At 47.6% G+C, this 21,954-nt stretch overlaps 1 protein-coding gene across 6 annotated transcripts in view; it reads right to left on the reverse strand.

Moving 5' to 3' along the window:
• CDK5RAP2 (CDK5 regulatory subunit associated protein 2) overlaps window positions 1-21,954 on the reverse strand; it is a 162,141-nt gene that overhangs the window by 101,217 nt on the left and 38,970 nt on the right. For 4 of the 6 annotated variants that reach the window (XM_081803487.1, XM_081803485.1, XM_081803486.1 and 1 more), the window contains exons 6-12: window positions 21,215-21,338; window positions 18,592-18,746; window positions 12,366-12,528; window positions 11,246-11,299; window positions 10,284-10,403; window positions 7,821-7,913; window positions 233-451 (exon numbers count right to left, since the gene is read on the reverse strand). In XM_081803487.1, the coding sequence (XP_081659613.1) occupies window positions 233-451; window positions 7,821-7,913; window positions 10,284-10,403; window positions 11,246-11,299; window positions 12,366-12,528; window positions 18,592-18,746; window positions 21,215-21,338 (928 nt within the window). The remainder of the gene's footprint in view (window positions 1-232; window positions 452-7,820; window positions 7,914-10,283; window positions 10,404-11,245; window positions 11,300-12,365; window positions 12,529-18,591; window positions 18,747-21,214; window positions 21,339-21,954) is intronic. The other 2 variants (XM_081803488.1, XM_081803489.1) reach the window with 2 other exon arrangements.

Genomic DNA, 21,954 nt, shown 5'->3' on the forward strand with positions numbered 1-21,954 from the left:
GGTGGGGGTGGGGGTGGGTGGGGTGGGGGTGGGGGTGTGGGGGTGGGGGTGCGTGTGTGGGTGTGTGCACGCACATGCGAGACAAAGAAATAATTTCAAGATGATGAGATGATGAGTGAAATGTTTTCTCCTTTCAATTTTTCAGATTTTTCTAAGTCTCCCACAGAGAAGGCCTCCCTAAAGCCAGAGGAGCCGTCAAGAGCCCCCGCCCGACCACGCCACTGCTGCTCACGTGGATGGTGTGTTCGCATCTGCTCTTCTGGCGGTGGGCTTCCTCCACATCCCTCTCCAGCCTCTCCCTCTCCTGCTGCAGGGCGCTCAGCTCCTGGGTCACCTTCTTAATGTTCCTACGCAGTCTGTGGTTCTCTGCACTCTTGTTGAGGTTTTCGGAGTTCAGCTGTGCTAAAAGGGCTGCCTTCTCTAAGAGAGCAGCCTCATAATCTTCGGACCCCTACAAGAGGAGGGAGGCAGGGGAGATGAGCTGATTTCTGTAGCACACTAAACAGACCAAGAAATCTGGGCTCCTTTTTCACCTTGGGATGGGGGGAAGGGAGTTAAGGAACGAAAAGAGGAAGATTAACATAAACAACCTCCAGGACCCAAAGCACAAATAATAGGAAGATTCTGAAATAACACAGAGTGATGATTATGTTACCATGTTGATGTTACCATGTTGATATTAAGAGGGGAAAAGGCTACAACTGTGTAAAAGAAGCTTTTTTCTTTTTTAAAAAACTTCAAGGAAAAGCAAAGAACGTCAGAAACTGTCTTTAGTTGGGTGGGTACATGGGTGATTTTCTTCCTTCACTTCTTTCAAATGTTCTAAGGTTACTGAGCATTTTACTTTTGTAATGGTTTAAAAAAGAAAAACTTCAACAAGTTATTTATAAAAGGTAGAACATGAAGAGCACCACCTGAGAAGCAGAGGCAGACTCAAGCATGGGCAATGCTCACGGAGGTTAGAGCAGCTCGGACCCAAAGTCATCTGGGGAAGCAGAAATGGTCAGCGTGGCAGCCCCATGGCCACCGCGAGCGGCTGTAAATTCAGCAGAGTCCAAGGGTTAGTTCTGTCCAGAACATCCTTACTTCATTAACACACAGTTTAGTAGAAAAGAAAATACATATGCGATTATCAAGCATTTGAAAAAATACTGTAACTCACCAATAATCAAAAAGAGCAAATTAAAACAAGCTTTCATGTAACAAGAAGGTTTTAATGAGAATATCCAGTGCTGTCAAACTTACTATGAAGCAACACAATTAATATCAACTTTTCAAGAGCTGACCGAGCATCCAGAAGCCAAGAAATACACTGGCAGGAATGTAAATTAATATAACTCTCTATGGACAGATTACATACCCCAAGTGTGTGTGTACAGGATAGACGTGTTCACACTCATCCCAACGATTCGGCTCCCAGGATTCAATCTCAGGGGAAGAATCCAAAATACAGGGGGGTAAAGCCTTATGTACACAGTCATCCATCAGAGATTTACTCTAACAGGAAAAACTAAGAACCTAAACCAATAACATGGGGATATTCCAAGTCACAACATGATATGAAAAAATAGAAGATTAAATTGTGAATGAGCTAAAAAGTAAAATCTATGCATAGGAGAAAGCCGAGAAAGAAAAACATCAAAATGTTAACAGCGTGGCTGGGTGATCTCCTGATGCCCCTTTTTTTCCTTCTTTCTAGTCTCCCAAAAAGGAAATTTGTAACATATATATTACTTATAATCAGGAGAAAATAAACCTTTTTTTTTACATCTGTTCTTTGGATTAGACAAAGGCTCATGATTAAAAACTCAATAGCAAGGGACCCGTGAGCCGTCAAGGCCACAACTCAGACTGTGGGGTAAGGGGACTGGCTCCAGCTTCTTGGCCTTTCCAGGAGATCCAGCTCTGCCACTAATGCTAGTTAAGTCCTAGCTGTTAGGAGAGGTGGGCTACGGCCACAGTTACTCCAGGAGAGGTGAGGCCCAGCCATCCCATGTTTCCCCATTGCTGTTTAGGTCCTAGCAACAGGGACTGAGGGGAACCCCATTCACATTTCAAAGTGGGGTTTATAGAAGCTTCTGTTTCACCTTCCTTTAAAATCAAAAAAATTTTTAAAGATTTTATTTATTTGATAGAAAGAGAGCACATGCAAGAGAGAGAGAGAGCGCGCACACGAGAGAAAGAAAGTATGTAAGCGCTTTAGGGGCAGAGGGAGAAGGAGAAACACGCTCCCCACTAAGCAGGGAGCCAGAGGACAGGGGCCTCGATCTCAGGACGCAGGGACCATGACCTGAGCTGAAGGCAGATGCTTAACCGACTGAGCCACCCAGGCGTCCCTAAATCACGAGGCCTAAAAAAAGAAAAATATCTGGGGCATTGCTTATTTAAATAAACTCAAAAAACAAAAGAAGACGAACAACGATAGGAAAAATGCTCATCTTGAGCCATTTTCATACTTAACGTTTTATTAAGCACTGATTACATACGAGGAGCTAAGCCAGGCGCTTCTGCACACATTCTGTATCTGTATCTCCACTTCTCACACCAACCCTACGAAGCACACACTACTGGCCCTATCTAAGCAACTGAGGCTCAGAACTGTTAAGTGACGAGCCTGTCATCAGACCATAAGTGATTAAATGTTGGACTCTCTCCACAGCACTACACTGCCGCACCCATTCCAGGGACGATCCCAATTAACACCAATAAACTAGCAAGAATTAAAACAAGAAGACTGAATTCAAGGAGGGGAAGGCTAGGGACAGGAACACCAATTAGGAGCCTGTTAAACACAGGCCAGCCATGGTGATGATTAAAATAATAGTTATCATAAAGTGATGAACGTTCTGCGGGTTATTATGCAAATAACGATCACAGAGCCTCGTTTAAAAAGTTCAAATTCATACTCACACCATAAAGATACTTTCCATGTTCAATTTTCCTTAAATGGCCCTCTGAGACCCTTCGGAAAGGTTTGTACCTTTTTCTGCACAACACCCTGATTTCTGAATTCCTGTCGTCAGAGGGGGGTTTACAAACAGGCGGCAAACGTTTGGCACGATTAGACCTAGACGGAAACTCAAGGCCAAACATCGTATGAGCCAAATCACTGTTCCCCACAGTGCAGAAACATGATGAGTCTAATAGAGAGAGAGTCACAGAGCCCAGGGTTCGAAGCCCAGTTCTAGCTATGTGACTTGGGAGGGGTTAACTTTTCTGCAGCTCAGCTTCCTCATCTGTGAAATCTCTATTTCATGGGGCTGTCGTGAAGACGAAACAGGATGCTGAAAGTCCCGTGTCCGGGAGTGCAGGACCAATAAATCTAGTTGCCCTTCTCCGGCACAAACATGATCTTCCATTCCCAATCAAGAGACACTATGGAGAGTTTCCTCAAACTAAAAGCTATTTGCACAATACCATTAACAGAGAATTTGAAAAACCAACCAAAGTAACTACTATATTTTTATGCCCGAACATGATACTACCCAACTTAAGGATGAGTTAACAACATTTACGGAGTTACTACCTGTGCCCAGGTACACCGTGTCGTGTAATCCTTGTAAGGATACTGTGACCTAAGTGTGATTATCCGGACTTTACAATGGGTAAGCAGGCTGGGAGACCTCTAACATCTTGCCCACAGCTACAACAGCAGTGAAGAGCAGAGTCAAGATTCAAATACATGTCCCACCCATGTTCTCCCCAGTAAAAATAATATGGTACATACATAGAGTACGGCTGTTTACAAAGATTAAGGGGCACGTGGGTGGCTCAGTCAGTTAAGTGTCTGCCTTTGGCTCAGGTCATGGTCCCGGGGTCCTGGGATCAAGTCCCACATCGGGCTCCCTGCTCAGCGGGGAGCCTGCTTCTCCCTCTCCCACTGCCTGCCGCTCTGCCTACTTGTGCTCTATCTCTGTCAAATAAATAAATAAAATCTTAAAAAAAAAAAAAAGATTGTTTAAAAAGCATAGGGATAAACACACATACACACACACACACACACACACAAATGAGTGCGTGTCAAACTGCTGAAATCTGAGTAAGAACCATGGATTGCACCAAGACCGATGTCCTGGTTGTGATATTGTTATTAAAGTTAGGGAAGATGTCACCTTTGGGAGAACCAGGTAAAGAGTATACAGAAATCTACTGCATGTGAATCTATAATTATTTCAAAATGAAAATTTTAAAAAAGGAGTACGTAGATCTATATATACTGTCATGATAAGAATATTAGATGAAAAAAAGATTATAGAACAAAATAGGTATTATGATCCTTTCTACTTTTTCAAATATGTATGTATAGGGGCGCCTGGGTGGCTCAGTCGTTAAGCGTCTGCCTTCGGCTCAGGTCACGGTCCCAGGGTCCTGGGATCGAGCCCCGCATCGGGCTCCCTGCTCCGCGGGAAGCCTGCTTCTCCCTCTCCCACTCCCGCTGCTTGTGTTCCCTCTCTCGCTGTATCTCTCTCTGTCAAATAAATAAAAAATCTTAAAAAAAAAAAACAAATATGTATGTATAAATATGCATCGGAAGAGTCAAGGTGTTAATAGTGAACATCTTTAGACATGAGTTTATTGGTGACATCTATCAAACTCTTTCCACTGTTTTAAGTATTTTATAAATTCCTACAATGTGCAATTTACTTTTACAGCTGAGCAGGGAGGGGAGGAGAAAAAATGAACAAGTATGCCCCACTTTTCAAAAGTTCGCATGACGCCACTTCACTCTTACAAAAGACCTACAATAGCACCTGTTTTCGCTAACCAAAAGAAATCAGGGGGTGCCTGGGTGGCTCAGTTGGTTAAGCGACTGCCTTCAGCTCAGGTCATGATCCTGGAGTCCCGGGATTGAGTCCCACATCGGGCTCCCTGCTCAGCGGGGGGTCTGCTTCTCCCTCTGATCCTCTCCCCTCTCGTGCTCTCTGTCTCTCATTCTCTCTCTCAAATAAATAAAATCTTTAAAAATAAATAAATAAATAAAGTTTAAAAAAGAAATCAGGAGAGGATTTGCACTTTTATGAAAGAAGGCACCCAGGTATACTCACAGATACACAGAGCAATTCCGTGGTTGCCAGAGGAGAGGGGGTGGAGAGATGGGCAAAAGAGAAGAATGGGATTTAAAAAAGGTACAAACTTCCAGTTATAAAATAGGTCACAAGGATGTAATGAACAGCAAAGAGAATACAGTTAATAATACTGCAACAACTAGGGGAGCCTGGGTGGCTCAGTTGGTTAAGCGACTGCCTTCGGCTCAGGTCATGATCCTGGAGTCCCTGGATCGAGTCCCGCATCGGGCTCCCTGCTCGGCAGGGAGTCTGCTTCTCCCTCTGACCCTCCCCCCTCTCATGTGCTCTCTCTCATTGTCTCTCTCTCAAATAAATAAATAAAATCTTAAAAAAAAAAAATACTGTAACAACTACATGTGGTGACAGGTGGTGGCTAGATTTATTGTGATCACTTCATTATACATATAAACGTTGAATCACTGTTTTACACCTGAAACAAATATAATATTGTATGTCAACTACGCTTCAATAAAAAAAATTTTTTTAAGTGAAAAGGGCATTCCGCATTGGTTTTGCAGTGGGCCGTTATAGAGGCAGCAAGCACCCAGAGCAGAGAGGGTGACCCCACTGAGCTCCTTCCCCGGGAACTACACTGAGCATCTCAACCACCATACCTCTGAACTGCGGTGTCTTGTGAGCATCTGTGCTTTATCTTGATGTATTTTTTGTATCTCTTAGCAAAATGATATGTCCTAAAGTGTCAGAAAAGCCTAAAAAAGGAGAGGTGGTTTTTTGGGTCTGAGAACGCTCAAAAATTTTTCCATGCAAATTAATGGTAATTGCTTCTTTGCTTTATGGCATTTTGGCTGGTGAAGATTTCATACGAAAGCTCTACTTTCGGATAGCGGGGGAAACCTGTATTTCCAATTTGAAAATATATACTTTTTAATGGGTCGGGAGGTAGCTCCAGGCACCCCACCCTGCAACCCTCACAGAGGCACACCTGGGACTAGAACTCCCATCTCCGCACTGTAACAACCACTCCACGAAGGTGAGTACCGCGGCTGTTGTCTCAATGTCAGGCCTAACACCAACCCTGTGAATTCTGGGTACTCTAGTCTAGCTGCAATTAGTTCAAATCATGTGACATTCCCAAAAGGTCCCACTATGTGAAAGAAAAGGCATCTTCAAGGGCCTGTGCAACATTCAAATATAGAAAAACAGCCAATATAAGCACACTGTGTGCATTTACACGCACACACACACACACACAAAATCAAAACGGCGGCAAGGACACAGATTTTGGAGTCAGACTTGAGGTCAAGTCCCGACAACCTGCTAAACCAGTAAACATGCTACCTCCATGGGTAAGGATTAAAGGAGCACTCTCAGAACAGCCAAGCAGGCAGCAGAACCTAAGGACTTTCGAAAGCTCATGACCTCTGTATCCTTTTTTTTTTTTTTTTAAAGATTTTATTTATTTATTCATGAGAGATAGAGAGAGAGAGAGGCAGAGGCAGAGGGAGAAGCAGGCTCCCCGCAGAGCGGGGAGCCCGACGCGGGACTCGATCCCAGGACCCCAGGATCATGACCCGAGCTGAAGGCAGACGCTTAACCGACTGAGCCACCCAGGCGTCCCATGACCTCTGTATCTTGCAAGACAAGAAACCCAGCCAACACTGTTAAGTGACAAGACCTTAAAAATCATTCTGAAAGTCTTTCAACTAGGACGGATGGTTAGGAAATTAATAAATGTTATGCGATAAATCTGGGTAGCATTTAAATGTTCAAGGCCCAACACTAACAAGCAAAATATCCGCCTGGTCTCTATGCTTGCCAACTGCCAACATCTTTTTTTCTCAAGCAGTAGGAAATATCAGTGGTTTTCCTAAGAATTCAGCTTTTAAGATGTGTTATTTTCAAAGCAAGGGGGGAAAAAAAAACACCTCCGTGTAGTCCCAGCTCCACTTCACCAACCAAATGGTGGGGGAGGCAAATCTGAGATTCCAAAGGCAGAGACCTGCCTATGCTTCTACTGCACCATGATTTAAACCAAATTACTTCAATTATTCTTACTGTGAACCAGGGCTCTGCAAAAGATAAGACATGGGACATGAATCTTAGGAATCAAGCAGTCTTAAATCAGATTTAACTTCTAACTTCTACTTTATAACCAAAAATACCAAGGGGGGAAGGTGGCAGGGAGAGCTTTAAGCAGTATGGGGCTTATTCAGACGATGGAACCTTATTGGCTGATTATTAGTAATAGGGATACACTGTATAGAGAAACTAGAAACATGGCAAGAAAACATCAAAAAAATTAAAAACACAAAACTGAAATTAACCAGAAAGGTGGAACATCAAGGCGGAGACCAGCAGGAGTCCTTGGAGTACAAGGCTGAAGGGGATAAAGGAGAGAGGGCAGGTCAAATCCTCAAAGTGTGGAAGTGACACGTGGCGGCAGGGAGCAGGTGGACTAAAGGAACCGGCGGGGGGGGCGGGGGGGGGGAGGGGGTGGCAGGTAAAAGCACAGGCCTGGGGGTGAGACAGGCTCTGGTTCTCTCACTTACCACTTTGATGACCCTATGCAAGTTACCGGTCTCTGTGAACCTGGATATTAACAGTGCCTCCTCCATGATCTGCTGTACAGATCCCCCGAGCTAACCCAGACAGCACTGAGCACAGCGCTTGGCACACAGTATGTGTTCAATAAATACCAGCTGTTATATCAGCACCGGGTTCCTCTCAGCTGCCAGGCCTTGCCCTCCCCTGGAGTCAGGACCGAGGGTCACTTCAAGCCAAGCGAACACTTACCTGGAATTTCTGTGTCTGCGCTCTCGCGGGGGCCTCTGTGACTTCTGCAAAGGCAGCACTGAGCTCTTCGATCTCAGAGTTAAGGTCTTCCACCTGGGTCAAAGTAAGAACAGCAGCCAAGTGTGCAACGGGTCTCCCCTCCCGGTGCACACTCAAGTGCTCTTCCTGCTGGACGGCGCAGCCTTCTGACCAAAGGCTTCGTAGTCAGGGAAGGCGTGAAGTCAGAGAAGTGGGACTCCTACCCTGGCCATTCACTAGCTGAGCGATTTCAGGCAAGGTACTTAATCTCTTTGAGCCCCAATTCCCGCAACCAGAACACGAGACCACTACTCACCCAACTCCAGCAACGCTAGGGCTAAGTGAAGGGATGGGTCCTGGTGCCAAAATCAGGCCTGGCTGAGCCGAAGCGTTACACTATTGCTGCCCACAGAGAGGGGCCTGGCCACTCCCAGAATCTCTCATCTCTGGTGACCTTCTCCTGTACCCCAGTCAGCGGTGACGCCCATGGCCACACGCTGGACTTGGCCAGCACCCACAATGGCCCCTCCACCGGCGCCACTCTACACTGAAGGTCTCCAACTGCAGCTGGGCCCTGAACTCCCGCATTATACAATGGCAGAAATTATAACTACTATTACTATGAGCCAAATCTCTGCCGCATCTGACACTGGTGATTACTCAAACTCTCCCCTCTTCAGCTTCTTCAGCGCCACCGTTTCCTGGTTCGCTTCGTGCTTGTGCAACCATTCCTGTCCCCTTCGTGCCTTCCTCTCCCCGCCCCCAAAATTCTGATGTCCCCTGTGGCGCCAACCTCAGCCTTGTTCTTTCCCTTCTAGCACTCCCGAGACAGGTAGGCCCACTCTTAGAATTGTAACTCACACGTGAGCTCTCTCCAGGCTTGAGGCTGACACACCCATCTCGCCCTGGACATCCCACCTTGGCGGTCCCCGAGCTCCTCACAGTCAACACTCTGTAAACAGACTCATCGCCTCCATCACCACACCCATCTGGCCATCATACTCCACTCTCTTATGCTGTCAACTGAGTCGGTGGCACCACCATATCCCAGTCACTCCAGCCAGACCCCCAGAAGTCATCCTCCACTGCTCCTTCTCTCAGTCCTATGTCCCCTCAACAAATTTCCCCAAATTTACCTCTAATTTTTAATTATTTCTGACTATGTCTAGTTTCATTTCCTGAGTAAGCCCTGCCCCTCGGTTCCTATTCAGCAGTGACCACTGCTCTAACTCAGTACTTCTTGGCTCTCACCTCCGCTACTGGCCTCCCTACCCCCATTCTCTCCCTCCTACAAGCCACTCTCCAGATACAGCCAGAGACCTCACTAAAATGTAAATGTGATCATACCCCTCCTCCTGAAGAGCCTTCAGTGGCCTGCCTCCCGAACAGGCAAAAGTGACTAATTCCACCATCACTGGCGGTTCCTGTGCAACCCCACCAGCTTCTTCTCTAGCCTCCCTTAGGTTCTGCACTTGATGCCTAGACAACCTCAAAATGCTTTTGGTTCCACAGACACCTTTCAGGCTCTTTCCTAATTCAATGGATTAACCATTGTTCTCCCCTCTGCCTCCCCTGCCAACCAACTCCTACTCATCCTTCAAGATTCAGCTCGGACCCACCTTCTCCTCCAAGTTCTGCTCCCCATGTACCTACCCTAATCTGGTTCAGGTCCCCTGCCCTGCACTTGCACAGCCCCCCGAACGTCCCTCAATCACCACACCTTCACTCTGTCTTTCTTCCTCACAGGACTTGCGAGCAGGGCTGGGTTTCCTTTTCCGTATCCGTGCCTCGCTCAGTTAATGCGAAAACAACAGACTGCCATGCTAACAATAATAAAATAGCATGGAACCACTGGCCACAACCTTGGATCCCAAAGGCAACGACCCAGGTAGCTAACTGGTTCATAGGCATGGCCTTGCCTCCCAAACGTTCTTCATCTCAAGCTTGTTGTCTTTACGAGAATGGGCGTTGTCCAATATGGCAGCCACTGGCCACCTGTGGCTATTGGGCACTTGAAGTGTGGTTCGTCTGAAATGAGATGTGCTATAAGCACACTTGCACTTCAGAGAGGACACTAGGATGAAAAAGATGCTGAACACCTCATTACTACTACTGTTTTACTGCTTACATGTTGAAATGATAACATTTGGGATATATATATTATTAAAGTTCATTTCGCTTGTTTCTTCTCACTTCTTTTAATGTAGCTACTCGAAAATTCAAACATCCACATGTACCTGACACAGTATTTTTCTTGGATAGCACTAGACTGGACATTCCAAAGGAAATTCTCATGGACTAACGGGCCCTTTCCCCACCCCCTATACTCACCCCAGCTCTTTTAGAAACTTTCCACCTAAAGCTAAAAATTCAGGGTAGGACAGGCCAGCCACAGAAGCTAATAAAGAAAAATCTCACTTCGGGTGTATCAGACTCACCACATACCTCTTTTTCCTTTGACTTTAATGCCATGGTTAGACCCTGAATGGCTTTATCCCTCTTCAAACTATTTTTCTTTTCTGTAGCAATTTCTCTTTCCTTCTCTCTCAGGTCCTCCTGAAGTGCCTAAATTAGATTAGAAAAAGATTCACTAAGTTGATGCGTTCCAGCCAAAATGCACTGTAAATATATCTGTAAGAGCACACTCAAACGCAGTTATTCTATCTTATTCCTGTCACCGTGTGATTAATGTTTCCAAGCAGAGCTGAAGGCAGCGGCTGCAGGTCCCCGCTACAGCGCTAGCGCCCACGGCAACAGGGCTGGGTGAGAGGAAGGGGATCAGCTCAGTTAAGACGGTGACAGCCACTCCTGCGGAAGCACTCCAGTGCCTTCTGGAATTTGAATACAGTCACATCAGTCTTTGAAACCCTACCAGGTTATCTGGGGGAAATAACAGATCATTAATTTCATTCCTTAATGCTACAGAAGCTAGCGGAGAATTTGGTTTGATGGAGACTGAACATATACATGTACAGTCTGAGTTCATCATTTCTAAAGATAATCACGCTGCCTCCCTCCCGGGGTTTTGTGAGGATCAAATGAGATAATGGACGGCAAGCACTTTCCAAGCTGGCGGGCGCCATACAAATGCCACCTGCCGGGACTGGGGGACACGGAGCAGTGGCAGGTCTGGGTCCCCGCTAGAGCTCGTCCAAGCTACCTGATCTTGGGAAAGAGCCCTCGCCTCGCGGAGCCTCACAAGCCTCATCTGCACAATGGGAATGTTGGCTCCACAGAATTACCGCCAAGCCGGAGAGACCTTCTCTGGAGTCCTGAAAGTCTGCCGGGCGCCCACTGGCATGCCCTAAGTGACAGCTGTTGTCACACCGAACTATCTACTGCTCTCGGAATAAAGCAAGAGGCAAGGAGAAATCTTCAATACGTTATTTTAAATTGCATCAACATACCTGGATCCTCTCTTCAAAGCGGTGTCTCTCCTTCTGGCGCTCCATTTGTGCGGCCTGAGAAAAGGCATTCATTGGCACCTGGAAGGGACTCACAATCCAACAACTTCCCCAGAACAATTAGAACGAGCATCTCATTTCCTCACTTCTCCCCACCACTGTGGAAGTCACGGAAATAAGTGTCCACTCCTGTCTGTCTCAGCTGATGTCCCGAGTGAAGAGAAATGTAAAGACACGCAAGTGGTCACGTGGGTTGATCACCAGCCCCACAGAGAGTGAACCACGGAGCCACTGGACGATGAAAAGGGCCAACGGAAGGACAGGGCCCCGTGGGGTTCACGGGAGGAGCAGGAGACGTGGGCTGAGTATAGCCAAAAACTAACCAGTGAGGCTGCAGAAATCACTGTCCCACGGCAGGGACAAAGAAGACTGCTCCATAAAAAAAAAAATCAAGACTTTCCCTGAGCATCTAGAACATCCCATACTGTGAATGTAGAACACGCAGCAGCCACCCATGGTCCAACAAAAACTGGGAGGTCTCAGCTAGGCCCCCCTGCGCTGCCAGGCCCCGGCCACCGTCTTGCAGGCCCTCTGGGAGGCTCTGGGGTCTGCTACTAGCAACCCACCTCTTGGAGCCCAGGAAAAGAGAGCAACTCGTCTGAGCCCATTTCTAAATTCCATGAGGAGCCCGTGATCAGAGTGGCTGGAAGGACTCGATGCGGCAGCGTGCTGGACTGCCTCGCCGGCCGCCGGGCCCAGCACCACTTAGTTCCCTTCCCTCACGGCCTCTAACCACAAAGGTAAAAGAGGTACTAAGTTTTATCCCACAAAAACCCAAAGGGCGAAAATAAAGTCCCCTGGCAACAACAAATCAACACACGGTAGAAGAGGCAAGCAGGTACGGACTGTTTTTTTAACCGACTCTGTCTGAACATGAGGCCGGAAGGCGGGGAGACATGCCAGGGCCCCCGATAAAGGAGGTTCCTGCTAATTCCTCGGCTGCCGAGGAGCTAATATTTGGAAGTAGTCTGTGTGTGACTCGTGGGGACCGCGTGTGCACCCCATCTGCCACAGAGGAGTCCGGGGTGCTATTAAAGTCCCCCTCTCCACCCCGCCGGCTCACCTCAGCTCCTCTCTCCTGTTCTCCCCTCGGAGCCGCAGAGAGTGCTTGGAGCTCCCCAGATGACACACTCTCATCAGGACATGCCATCTGAGATGTCTCCTCTTTAAGGCACTGAATTAAAGCTTCTTTGCTCTTCAAAGACAGCTTCAACTCCTCAATCAATCTAAAAGCGAACAAAATTTAAATATTAATTCTAAGCTGTTCTCTGAGCTCAGTGGAAGAGGAGGAGGCAGGAAATGGGGCCAGACATCGTCAAAGCAGACATGCCCAATGACTGAGCAGAAATGGAATCGCACCGTGCAGGTCGGAGAGCAAGGGCCAGAATCCTTGTGACATTAACTGTACCCTCACCTCCAGCCTGGCCCCGGTAGATCCAGCCTCGGAGCTGCCAGACTATGGTCTGACAGAGCCACCCCCGGGCTCAGACTCTCAACAGCCCTCTCCACGGACGGCAGCGGACTACTAATTTCTTTGGCCAAGAATCCTCTCTGCAAAAGAAATCGGGCGCTGGAGCCCGAACAAACACGACTGATAAAGCAGAGCTGTCCCGATGAGTGGGCAAAAACAGAGAACCTCTCTCTCTGGCTCCTCAGGGCAACGTTTAAAATACACTGACTCTCCAGATAAAGGGCAAACTCGTGCGCAAGGCAGGTAAGGCCCTAGCTTTCCGGGCCCAGAAGATCAGAGGCCCTGCTGGCAGCTGCAGTTTCCCCTCTCGCAGGAGGCCGCCACCCACTCCCTCACCACCCAGGAGCCTCGCTTCCAGCTCTCCACAAGCCAGGCCGTCTTGTGCCTCCAGACCTTTGCTCACACTCGTCCCCGCAACCCAGAATGCCCTTCGCGACTCCATCCCAGCCGCCTGCTAACACACGCCCATCACCCTGCCCGAGACTTAGGCGTGACCTCCCCTGGAGGAAACCGTGCCAGCCACACCCTGAGGGCCCCACGCGGGTAGAGCTGAACACCTTCTCAAGGCCACCAATTTATGCTCCCTGACCGTGGCCAAGTTATGTAACCTCTATGCAACTGCATTTCCTCGGCTATGAAATGGGGATACCTTGCTCATGTGGATTAGAGAGAAAATGTTTAAAATAGCCCTACATACCTCCAGGCATATAGCACAACTCTACAAATGACAGTTGCTGTAAGTATTACTTTTCCTTAACATTCAACAATTAGCATTTTGTCAGAGAGCCCTCCAAACAGCCTTTCTGTAGCTGAGCCTCGAAAACAACTTGAATGGTAAGAAGAGCAAAGGCCTGAGAGTCGGAGAGCTTCCCTGGCTCCCAGGGGGAAGGTCCAGAGTCAGCTAAAAGTAGTTAAAGGCAGCAGGCAATGCACTGGTGCTCTGGTCTGAATGTCTGTGGCCCCCCAAAATTCAGATATCAAAATCCTAACCCCCTCAGGTGACAGGATTAGGACGTGGGGCTTTGGGAGGAGAGTAGGTCACATGGGTGGAACTCATGAATGCGAGCAGTGCCTGACAAATGAGGCTCCAGAAAGATGCCTGACCCCTTCCACCACACAGGGATGCAGTGAGAAGTCTGCAGGCGGGAAGAGGGCTCTCACCCGGCCATGCGGCCGCCCTGGTCTCCCAGCCTCCAGAACAGTAAGAAATAAAGTTCTATTGTTTGTGAGCTACCCAATCTCTGGTATTTTGTTATAGCACCCCAAACAGGCTAAGACAATTAGGCACAGAGGGTACCAGGGCAGCAACAGTGCAATGCCCCCAAATCTTGGACAGAGGAGTAAGATTGCCCTCTAGGGGTTCTACTCTGAAATCATCACAGAATCAGTTGAAGAGGTAAAAGTCACTACCTGTATACTTGAAATGGAGGTGCTGTATTGTAGGTAACTTATACTTCGATAAAATTGATTTGTGTTAGTTACCTTAAAGCAAGTCCCAGTAGGTATGGGAATGAGAGAAGCAGGCCCTGTGGGGCCTGGGGCCAAACTGGAGCATGGGGCCATCCACAGGAGTGGCCTCAATCCAGCGAGACCATGGCCCAGGCTTGCCACACCTTCCAGGTTTTCAAAAGAGGCTGGAAAACCAAACTTTTACATGAAACTAGATTTTTTTTAAATAGAGGCAACTAATTCAAACTTTTATTTTTTTTCAAGATTTTCTTTATTTATTTGAGAGAGAGAGAGCACAAGCAGGGGGAGTGGGAGAGGGAGAAGCAGGCTCCCCGCTGAGCAAGGAGCCCGATGCGGGGCTCAATCCCAGGACCCCGGGATCATGACCCAAGCTGAAAGCAGATGCTTAACCGACTGAGCCGCCCTGGCACCCCTAATTCAAACTGTTAAAAGCACTGTGTAGGCCAAATAAAACATACCCGTTGGCCACATCTGACCTGCAGGGTTCCTCAGTGTTAGCTGACAATACAGTGTTAGCCTTAAGGATACAGACTAGCTCTAAGGTCAGATCGTAGGAGATCAAGTAGCTAAAGCACATACCTTTCAAAAGGGTGGAGGAAGCCCAGAAAGCCATCAGCAGTGCCCATCCACAACAGGCCAATCTGTACGACACATCTGGATCCATCTCACCAAGGCAAGCCCAAGCTCCCCCGTTCCAAGTCCGCTTAGCAGCTCACCTTCTGACCTCCATTTAGCTCGTGGGCAGGCCTGCCCTGAGGGAGGCAATATCTGACCCTAGTCCCAGGAGAGTTCCACCACAGACAGGCCCACACCCCACGTGAGCAGATATCCAGAAGCGGCCTCTGGCTGCCGCACTGGCCTCTGGGAGTGTGGCTGGGGCACATCTATCTGTGAGAGACAGCCGCTCGGGCAGGACTAACAAATCAGGCTTCTGTGCCTATCCAGCCAGGCCTGTGGGAAACCCCAAGAAGATGCAGCCTTTGGCAACGCCCTGATCTGACCACCCACACATGGAGACCCCACCACCTACACCACATTAAGTACTCAATAAGCATCAGACCTTCCCAAATTCCCCCTTCCAAAAAGATGAGAAGCCAAGCTTCTGTGGCATATGCTAACAAAGACCACTTTCTTCTACGACTACCTTCACATGCACCGGGCTCCACACCATTCTTTGCACAAGCTTTCCCTCAGGGTGGCAAGGCCTTCCCTGCCCCACACCCAAGCACCTGATCACCACCTTGCTTTTGTCACAGCACAGAACCCTGAATTTACCTCTAACACCAATCACAACACTTTTTTTTTTACCCATCTGTCCCCTCTCCCATGCTGGGAGTGCCATATAAGGAAGAAAGTGCTCATCTCTCAATTCCTGGCACCTAACCCAAGGCCATGCTCAGTAGCTGGTCAATGAATGAATCTACAGCTCCTTTAATCTAGCCTTAATCCATATACCCAAGCACCTTCTAGACTCACTCTTGGATGTCCATGATCCCTCAACCCAACATGTCCCAATTGAGAGCTTATCTTCCCACTCCTCCCACCCAAAAACATCTGCTCTTTCCCCCTTCCGTTCCCCAAACTCAGCACACTGTACCACCATCCTACAGTTGCTCACGCTCAAAACCTGGGTGAGGAGGTATCTCTGCAGCCCTTTCCCTCATCCCCAAACTCATCAATGATCAAGCCCCTCAAGCCATCATGTCAATTCTACCTTCCAAGCAGCTCTGCCTGTTCTTCTCCATGCTAGTTCCGTCACCTCAGTCCTGGTCACCATGATCTCTTGTCTGGACTTCTCCATCAGCCTGAGAGGCAGTCTTTCCACCCAGCCCCACCACCAACTCATCCTCTCGGGGCAGCCAAAGGGATTGCTCTAAATTATAGTCTGACCCTGACACCACCCCATTTCCATCCTTAACTCATCAGCAGCTTGTCACATGCCCTGAAGACAAAACCCAAACTATTCAACAAAGCCCACATGATCTGGCCAGCTTCCCTTTCCTCATCTCTTCCACCGTCCTTCCAGAACACAACTCTCCAGCCATGCTACAGTTGTGTAAGTCCCCGGGTCATGCTCTGTGCCCTCAGGCTTCTGAACTTCCATACATGTGGTTCCCAATGCCTGAATACCTTTTCTTCCTCCAAGTAATTCCTCCTTTATCCTCATACTTCCACTGGGAAGCCTTTCCTAATCCCTCTAAATGAAATTAGAAAGATGTTATGTTAACCCAGCATGTATCCACCTGGCCATTCTCTGCTCCTGCCCTCTACTCCTCCCGCCTAGCTAGATGACAAGCATACACCTTGACATGAGGTTCCTTAGGAGAGGGACCCAGTCTGTACCACTCATACCTATACTCTAACCACTACTTACTAAGCAGAAGATGCTCAGAAAGTATCTGTTGAACAAAGGGCATAATGATCCAACAGACCAGTGAACTAACTGCGGAGCATCTGCTGGGACCCCCGCAGGCCCTTCCAATCTGCTCTCGCCCACGACCTCTTCTCAAACCTACTCCTAGCCCTCTTGCCCTCTCCCTCCTTCCCCTTCACCAGCACCAGGAATTCTGTCTTTTCTTCTTTGGTGGCTGCCCCTGCACATTCTGGCCTCTTCCCTGGGTTCCCTATTTCCAATTTAACTGCTGGAGACCTGCAGGTCCCCCAGGAAAGACAAACCTGTAAACCTTCTAAGGGCTTCACTGCTCATCAGCTGGGAGAGATACAAGGAAACATATAAATAATTTGTATGGGCAAGGATTCCAGACTCTCACAGTACAGTGCCTGAAAAGGCTGCTACCCTGAGGGGGAGGCCCAGCCAAAAAAAACCACCCGTCTAGGGAAGGCTTCTCTCCTAGCCACGTAATGGACAAAAACACTCATTCACTCAATGCTGAGGTCCTACACCTCACAGAGAACTCTGTTTCCTGACTCGTCCTTAGATTCATCCCAAAACTTCAGTTTTCCAGATCAAAGCTAAGAAAAGGTTGCAGCACACCAAATAAATGCTCGCTCCTCCAGACACTGAAGCTAGGACACTGAATAAGTGGAAACCATGGCCTCTCCCTCAGTCTATTCATTTCTCTTTTATAGATAATCCTAAAACATGAAAGCAAGGTGCAGACTCAAATCTCATAAGGCTGAAAGAAAAGCAAACAGCGGTTGGGGAGTTGGGGCAACTGAGCACCAGAACCCAAACAACACGGTGGGCCCATCACATCAATCGTGAGTCAATGAGTAACCAAAAAAAAGGAACCAGAGTCAGTATCCTCTTTTTAAGGAAATAGGAAAGTAGATCATTTGCTTTAGAACAATTTCTATCAAATTCCAAACGAGCTTGGCTCTTCAATGGATAGGTCACAGGTTAGCCAGAAGTTTCACTTGTATTTAGTTTACACAACCTTCCACCTAGTGACCAGCAAAGCTAGGCAAGAGTATCAAAATGTAAGGTTCATGATAAAGAAGAAAACCTCAACTCTCTCCTGACCAGTTTTGATCAAGTTTGGTTGTAAGACACAAGCATTAAAGACTGCCTAAAGGCCCTATGGCCCATCCATTTCTCTGGACTACATGGCACACATTTTATTCTTGGACCAACAGAGAGCTCTATACTCGGTCTACACTCTTTTGGCCCCTCGCACTGTACTAATCTGGGCCCTCGGCCTGCATTTAAAAGACATGATAAGGGGCGCCTGGGTGGCTCAGTCAGTTAAGCATCTGCCTTCGGCTCAGGTCATGATCCCAGGGTCCTGGGATTGGGCCCTGTGTCGTCGGGCTCCCTGCCCAGTGGGGGAGTCTGCTTCTCCCTCTCCCTCTGCTCAACCCCCACCCGCTTGTGCTCTTTCTCACTCTCTCGCTCTCAAATAAAAATCTTTAAAAAGAAAAAAAGACATGATGAAAAACAGGTCCCACAAACGCAATAGATATTGTGGGGATATAATCACATACTGTTCCCTCTGAGAAGATTCACAAGAGAAACTTCTCCCCAACAATGTCAAGTAAAACTGGGCTTCTCCTGAATTCCTGGCTCATTTTCTCTTGTGAGCAGTATGACTCTTACATTCATCAAGACTGTTTTTCTCTCTTTCCTTTGGTTACCAGGAAGCTTACAGCCAAACTGAAGGCTACGTCTAGTATCTGAACAGAACTTTTTGGCAGGAGTTTCTATCTATAATTCTATCCCTGTCCTCATATCCCTACCCTATGCCTTTTCCCTCCACCCTGATCTTACTCCAGGTTTTCTCATGGTGGGGCGCAGAGAAAGGTGGGGTGGAAGAGTAGGAAGGGAACACCCTTCCGCCATGCTGCCCGAGAAACAAATGTCAGCGCATCACAGAGATAAGAGCCAGACCTGTCTTTCTGCTCCAGGACCACAGCCATGTCCAAGTCCCCCTCGTGCCTCTTCTTCATCTCCAAAAGCTTGTTTTCCAAGCTCAACCGAAGAGCCTTCTCTGTTTCTGTCCCCACAAAGGCCTTTTCCAGTTCTGCTTGGGCAGCTTTCACATCCTAGAGTTAAATTAAATGCATTTGATGCAATTTTTCAATACAATTGGGAACATTTTGAAAGGAAATTGGATTAAAATATAAATATTTATGACTTTTTCTCCGGCACATTTCCCCTCCTTGAATTGTACTATACATGGGAAGAATCAGTAATAAATACATTTGCCAGCCATTTTTCCCTCTTGTATCCTGAAGAGTAATAGGCATTTCCAATGGAAAAGACTCAACTCTACAAAAACTCTGTATTTTTGGGTTTGAAAAATCAGATCAATATTTACAGCTTGAATGAGAACAAGGAGAAATGTGCCTCTCAATACTTAAACATACATAAATTCCGGAGTCCCCATAACCTCCATACAAATTCATCCCACACCCAACCGCCCCCTCCCTATTTCTTTTAAGATGATGACTACACAATTCTCAAGTACATTTTCTCTATCTCCAAGGTGACGTTCGGTGGTGAAAAACTACGTTCTTCCTGAGAGCTCAGAGAGGCCAACAAAGAAATTATCTAAATCATGCAGGCAGGGCCCATGTTGGGGAAAAGGGCCCTGGAGCTCAGGAAAGTGACCTGGGGGTAGATCTGGATCTCCAAGTGCCCACAGCCTCTGACCACATCACAAAGATAAAAGTCAAATGAAACTGGGTTCAAAACCCAGCTCTCCGACTGACTTGCTGTGGGACGCTGGGTAGTCACGTAGCCTCTCTGGGCCCCAGCTTATCCATAAAGCAGGGAATCACCACCATCCCATCAAGGAGTTGCTCTGAGACTCTGTCAAAGGCTTGCTGCATCACAGGAAGCTCAAAGTAACACTGGCTTCCTCTCCCCTGCCCTTTCCCTCCACAGTGCCACCCCCATCACTGCCCCCACTTGGGTCGGGGAGAAGGCCTCTCCTCCCGATGAGGCTTGCCTGGCAAGCGCAGTGATAGCCGGGAAAAATCATTTCCCGATATTCTGAGACAACAGACAAAACCTATTTACTGAGTGCCTGTTAAATGCCAGGCTTTGAGCAAGGAGCTTGATTTCTCTTATCTCTGCTCCTCACCTAACCCTAAACAGTTATGCGCTGAGAGACACCCTACAGCAGTTTAGAATGCAGATTCCACAGCCAGAGCACCTGGTGTTCCTGCCGGTGTGACCCTGAGCAAGGCACTTGGCCACCCTGTGCCTGGGTCATCATGTTTCTGTTTTTGTTTTTAAAAAGAATGATAGAAGTATTTACCTCACAGGCTTCCTGAAGGAACAAACTGAAAGGATGCGTGAGAAGGGTGCCTCACATGGGGCTGGCCCCCCACACACTGCTCGGACCACGGCTGCTAGGACAACCACCACAGACGAGGCAGCAGAGGCTCAGGGAAGGGGACAAGGCTAATCAGTGGCAGAGCAGAAGGTCAACCCAGCACGGACTGGCAGTCACGCTGATACCCTAAAACACCGGGCAGCGCTTCCCGCGGAACACAGGATGACTGAACCAACAATGACATTTTAACTAAAACTCAGAATTTGGGGTTGGAAGGCTCTTGTTTCAGTTCCAGCTCTACCACTGACGACTAAGTTTCCCTCCCTCTCAGAGCCGTGTCCTCATCTGTATTTGGGACCTAGAATCTCTACAGCCTCGTGGGGCCAGTGCAAACACCATGAACGGAAAAGACCACTCTGGGCTGCAAAGTATAGCCCCGGTGCATCTGCCCTCTGGACCCAGAAGCGCTTTGTGCTGCCATCCCTCCTCGTATCTAAGAAGAGCCAGGGTTTCAGGTGGAGACTGGGAGATGGGCCAAGAGACTTCAAAGACCGAGAATGAAGTTAACTAGTGTCACTGAACACTAGCTTAATGTGGACGGAAACTTTTAACACGTAGGAGACAGGATTTTCTAGCCAAGACACATCCTGCCTCCATCACGATCACAGGAAGCGCCTGAGAATGAGCAGAAGGAGGGGCTCCATGTGGTGTCTCCCCGAGAAGAGGCATGCGGTGAACACCGGGGTGACGTGGGATGGAGGCCAGGGACCGGGGACCGGGCTGTATGGGCATGCGACGGCCTGCAATGCGGAATCACTTCCAGGCTTAGCGCGGGTTAGGGGAGCCGCTCCCCATCTCCAGGCCTGTTTCCTCCTCTGTAAAATCAAGGGCCTGAACTAGGTAAGAAGAGCAATACTGCCACAAGAGCGGGGGCTTGAAAGTCAGCAGTTGCAAATTTAAATCCAGGATCACACTTAAGACTAGTCAGTCTTTCTGTACATCGGTGTCCTCATCCGCGGGAATGAAGACAATGGCCAGGACTCAGGGTGTGAGGGTACAAATTCTATACGCAAAGCGCCTAAGACAGGGCTGGAACCCACAAGCTGCTCATAAGGGCGGCTCCCGTTTCTGCTGAAACTCTGAAAGTTTAGGGTAAAAGGAACAAAATTCTGCCCCCTCCACTCTTAACCCACTGTCAGAACACAGTCTCCTCAGGGTGTCCACACTTGCCTCTTCTAAATGGACTATTCTCTTGGTTAGGAGATCTTCAACCTGCTGCACCTTCTTCTGAGCATCTTCTTTCACCCGCTGAACCTCGGAGCCGCCCCCTTCAGCGAGGCTCTCAACTGCTTTGCTGCAAAAAGGGGCAAAAGTGTAAAATCCACACAGGGACAGTGGGACAGGGATTTCAAAGGCCCCCAGAGAGACAAGTAATATTTGTTCATCACTTCTCCCATAGACCTGTGCTGTTCTTTTTTTTTAAATTAGTGTTTGTAATTCAAAAACACAGATAATGCAATATATGAACGTATCAATCAACATATACACCTTAAACTTATACATTACATGCCAAGTATACACCAATTTAAAATACATATAAATAAACACAAATTAAGAAAGGAGAATCATCTATAATCTTACCGGTCAGAAGAACTAAGTTAACATTTTAGCATACAGCCTTACAGACATTCTCTACAAAAAGAGAATCATGTATCTATGATCTGATTTTATCACTTAATACACTATAAACATCCTTCTGGGTCAATAAATATAAATCTCTATCATTTTTAGAGGCTATATATTAATTCATGTGTAAAATATACTGTAATATATTAAATCAATCCCCTATTTTTTTACTGAAGTACAGCTGACACACCTCAATCCCCTATTAAAACATTCAGATGGAAAAAACATGTAGATTTTTAACTTTACATATTTGTCTGAAAATACTTCTAAAGCACAGAGCCCAC

Source organism: Leptonychotes weddellii, chromosome 14, assembly GCF_054177405.1.
Source record: "Leptonychotes weddellii isolate Sample4059 chromosome 14, ASM5417740v2, whole genome shotgun sequence".
NCBI classification, from domain to species: domain Eukaryota; kingdom Metazoa; phylum Chordata; class Mammalia; order Carnivora; family Phocidae; genus Leptonychotes; species Leptonychotes weddellii.